The sequence below is a fragment of the Aplysia californica genome, unplaced genomic scaffold (assembly GCF_000002075.1).
Source record: "Aplysia californica isolate F4 #8 unplaced genomic scaffold, AplCal3.0 scaffold00285, whole genome shotgun sequence".
NCBI classification, from domain to species: Eukaryota; Metazoa; Mollusca; class Gastropoda; order Aplysiida; family Aplysiidae; genus Aplysia; species Aplysia californica.
Genome location: NW_004797555.1, coordinates 88,171 through 92,687, shown reverse-complemented (window position 1 = coordinate 92,687; position 4,517 = coordinate 88,171). Strand labels below are relative to the sequence as shown.

Genomic DNA, 4,517 nt, shown 5'->3' with positions numbered 1-4,517 from the left:
CACACACACACACAAACAAACACACAAAAACCGCACACAGACAGAGAAATGTAAGAACACTGATGTAGTAGCCCATCAACTCACCTATGTCAACGAGCCCGAGCATCCAATCACTGTCTAGGATAGCTGAGAGCTGCTTCATCATCGCGGGCTCCCACTCTCCCTTGCTCGCGATCTCGTCCGACATCGGATCCTGGCCTTCGCGATGCATGCACAAAACGCCCGGCCCACTGGGGAACTCGAACTGCTTGCACAAGAAGTTGTAATTCACAGGTTTGCTCACGTCGCGGATCTCAAGCGGGGTTTGGGCGCCTGCTCCATCGTCCTGTGCATTAGGGTCCAGTCCCACTGGAGGAAAAACAGGTTTTTTGTACTGGGGTGGCAAAGGTTGGTTCTGGGCAGGATGAGTGTCGAAAGGAGAATCTTGACGAGTTGGTGGATTGCTGGCAGCGATTACTCCATCTCCTCCTTGTACTTCTGGCAGGAGCCCGTCCATGGGTTGTTGTGGAAACTGCGGTTGCGGCTGTAGCTGTTGCTGTTGTTGCTGCAGCGCCAGTAGCTGTTGCAGCTGCTGCTGCTGTAGCTTCAGCTGCTCAGCGTTCCCAGCAGCACCTCCCCCTTTCAGTTGCTGTTGCTGTTGTTGCAGTTGAAGTAACTGTTGCAGTTGCTGCTGTTGCAACTGCTGAGCGTTTCCAGCAGCCTGTCCCCCTTGTGGAAGTATCGGGAATGCGTTATTTGCTTGAGGCATGAACTGTTTGGGGGCGCCTTGCTGAGGGATCTGACCAGGTAGGACATGGGAGGGAACGGGGTCAGGATCAGGTACGTCATCCATCAAGAGACCCAGAGGCTCCTTGTGGATTTTAGGGTGTTTGGGAACGTAAGCGTGAGGTGCCTCTTGGAAATTATTCCCACCGTACTGCCCATTTTGCTGGCCTGGTCTCTTCTTATAAGAGCTGTAATCGAAAAGACCCTTCTTTTTGTCTCGGAAGTCAAACTGGAACTTTTCATGGGACTCGAGGGGATCAAATCCATTTGCTAAATCATCGTGCTTCTTGTTTATTTGAACCCCGCCGAAACCGCCTTCAAGGGCTGGGTTGACCCCATGGTTGCCAAACATCCTTATAGGAGGCCCGCCACCACCCTTCAGTAAACCATTCTTACCGACAGTTTTGCTTTTAGGTCTATTCTTTTTGTCGTGTTTATTAGCTCCGAATCCTTGATTGCCAATGTCATTGTTCAGATTAAAAGCTGCAAATCCTTCGGCAATTTTCTGGGCATCGTCAGGGTCTTCTTCTTTTTTAGGGGGCTTGAAAGCTCCTATTCCGAAGCCGTTATTGTGTTGAGGCATAAATGCACCAGGCTGCCTGTTATCTATCTCTTCAAGGTCTCCCAGCCTATGGTTGTTAGTTTCATCTTCTTTCTCATCTTTTCTGTTGAAAGAGCGTTCGTCAAAGGGGAGAATCACGTTTGCCGCACCGTCCTTATCGAAACGGTAGTTTTTTAAGTTTTCTGGATGACCGAGAACTCCAGCTCCAGCTCCTGGGACTTCGTTCTCATCATCAACATCACCGCCATCGATCACGTCAAGTCGCTCTTTCTTCCTCGAGGCGATTCTGTCTCTCATTTTTTTCTCCAAATTATGAAAAACCCCACCCCCTTCTTCCTCATCGCCAAAAACCTGGCCTCTTTCAGGGTTTAGCAGATCTTCTTTTTCTTCTTCACCGGCACCGTCTCCTTCTTGTTCTTCTTGTTCTTCTTCTTCAGCATTTAGAGTATCGTCGAAGGGTGGAGCTTGGAGAGGATCTGCCTGTTGTATCTCCTCTTCCTCCTCCTCCTCCTCTTCCCCCTCCTCCTCGCTCATATCGGCTCCAGGAGGAGGAGCAGGTCTTGGCATATGGTCGTCTCCGAGGTCGCCTTTCTCCAGTCGTTTTTTGTCCACTCCATGGGCAAACAATCTCTGGCCCACAATGTCCCCGTTCTGATTTCGAATTAGGTGTTTCTCTGGAATCTGTCCCACTTTAATGTTTTCTTGAAGGTCGTCCAACTCTTCATTTTCATCTCCTTCCTCGTTTCGTGTATCGTCATCTTCTTTGTCCTTGACCAAATCATTCAGTTTCTCCAAGTCTTCATATTTGCTCTCGTCCTCTTCCTCTTCTTCTTTGTGCTGGACCAAGTTACTCAGTCTGTTCTGGAGGTTTTTCTGAAAAGCGGAGAAGCGTCCTGAAAAAAAGCAAGAAACAATTTCGGTAAGACTTTCCTTTTTATTTTTTAAATTTTAATTTATGCTAGCCTTCCCACCCCCTCTCCCTGCCACCCCCCCCACCCTACCCCTAAGCGCTTGAAAAGGGTAAATCCGCCTCACTACGAAACTCTCAGAAAACAACCCCCTATACTCACAATACCAACCAACTCTCTCTCTCTCTCTCTCTCTCTCTCTCTTATTATATATCAGCAACCAGTAACAACTGAATAACCTCAAAATTAATTGCAAACACCCCGACAAAACCTGCTGCGTGCAGATGATTTTTATTGATCACTTTCCTCTTTGTCGTTTATCTTGCCAGTTTGAAAACCTTTTGGACTCCAAGCCTCCAATTTCCCAATACCAATCTGCATTGCGGTGAGCTGAAGGAAAGACAGAGAAGCACGTTTCTTAAGGGCATAACCTCATTTTTCCCCCTTGAAGCAGAGAATTGAGCTTACAAATCTGAGCTTTTGAAAATGTTGGTGAAAGTTCCAAGGTCGAATCTAATGAGTTTTTAAAAAATATTGGTGTTATTATGGCACCATCGTCACAATTTAGGTTTAAATCATTTAAAGGGCAGGCTCCTACTCTGCCTTTAAGGGCCAAACGGTCTGAGAGGGATACAGAATCCAGGAATCGAACTCAGGTCTTCTGCGTGTGTCGGCGAAGTGCATAAGAGCTACAATATAGACACCGGTTTCCTTTCACTTCCCCAGGCTTAAAGTGAAAAGAGAAAAGGTCGAAAAGCAGCTGGAGAGAAGGAATAGTAATACGTGGAAACTGGACAACGAAAACGTTACAGAGATACTGTGTGGTCGGCACTATACCAACGAGATTGTTGCATCTTTGAATACAGAATTAATTACACACTTCCTTCTGCCCTTTCGGAGAATGGCTGTACCCTAAACTTCTTCTAAGCTATTCTAGTAGGCTAGTTGGAAGTTGCTTCTCGCACCATTCTGTCAGGTGTGACTCCAACGTATCTCTTGTCATTTAGCCCACCTGAGTTGTCTTGGTTCCAAACCAGGTTTATGTTCTTTTTTCCCCATTCCCCTTTGTTTTAGTAAGCGTTTTACGGCATTTGGGTCACACTTAAGTCATGCAACTGCTGAAGATTAGTGGTGATACTTGAGAGTAACATGCAAAGAATTGAAGGAGGAGAGATTTTATGGCAAGGGCAATAGATATCAAAATTTGATTGGAAAGAAGGAACAAACGACACCATTCACCCACCAACCACCCACTCTTGAACTAACTACGTGATGTACATCAAACTCACGCAACATAATTTATTTACCTTGATCAGGTCTCCTGTGCCCATCCTCATCAATATGCATGTTCTGCACGTCTCCAGGCCAGCCCATCTTGCTGGTGAGCGAGGAGTCGTGCTTGTAGAAGACCAGGTAAGACGCCACAGCCGCGCTGGTCAAGATGAGCACCACCAGGAGATTCTTCACCCGGCGTCGTGACGTCATGTTGCGTTTGTCCCACTTCTTAAAAGCGTCTCTCCGGAACGTCGTCGAGTTCGTGGTGACGCCTGATGTGAGCATAAATGGCTTTTAGCGGGTTCGTCTGACGATGATTGACAAAGACCCTTCTCCAACTGAAAACTCAAACTCCCTTTGTTTCGTTTTTTCCCACTTGCTCTTTCCTTGCACGATCAAGCAGTTCTTTTGCTTCCACTGAGACTCGGGGTCAGGTGTAAACATTCACACAATCCAGGTTCTAATTTGTTCCTTTATGGTTTATGGTAAAGTTTTGTCCTTCATGGGAACCATAGAAGCAATCGTTACTCCCCGATCAAAAGTTAGATTGTCAGTGTTTGACAGATTGAGTCACAGGCGCGGCGTTGCTACTTTTTTGTTAATGAAATGGTAATACACGAAGTGAGCAATGGGCGGACATATACCATATAAATAGATAAATAAATAAATAAAAGAATAAAAAAATAAGTTAGTAAATAAATAAATGAGTAAATAAATAAATAAATAAATAAACAAAAAAATGAATAAAAATAGATAAACAGAAGCAGTTTAGTATAGTTTCAATAAGTGTTTTACCGTGCTTACGACACAACTAGGTCATATTTGTGCCGATGATTAGATATGTTATGAGAGAGTAACGTTACCCCCCCCCCCAAACAAACAAACAGAAAACCCCCAACAAAATACAAGGAGAGGTGAGGATGATCGATGTTTGATAAGAAGAAATGAGCAAATCACACCACAGAAGCAGATCACCACGATATATTGATGATTTAGTTATGGGTTAA

The 4,517-nt window shown here is 45.3% G+C and overlaps 1 protein-coding gene across 1 annotated transcript in view; it reads right to left on the bottom strand.

Moving 5' to 3' along the window:
• LOC101854339 overlaps window positions 1–4,094 on the bottom strand; it is a 10,329-nt gene extending 6,235 nt beyond the window's left edge. The window contains exons 1-2 of the mRNA XM_005101477.3: window positions 3,543–4,094; window positions 85–2,220 (exon numbers count right to left, since the gene is read on the bottom strand). Coding sequence (XP_005101534.1) covers window positions 85–2,220; window positions 3,543–3,795 — 2,389 coding nt within the window. The 5' untranslated portion in view covers window positions 3,796–4,094. The remainder of the gene's footprint in view (window positions 1–84; window positions 2,221–3,542) is intronic.
• Between the last annotated feature and the right edge of the window lie 423 nt (window positions 4,095–4,517).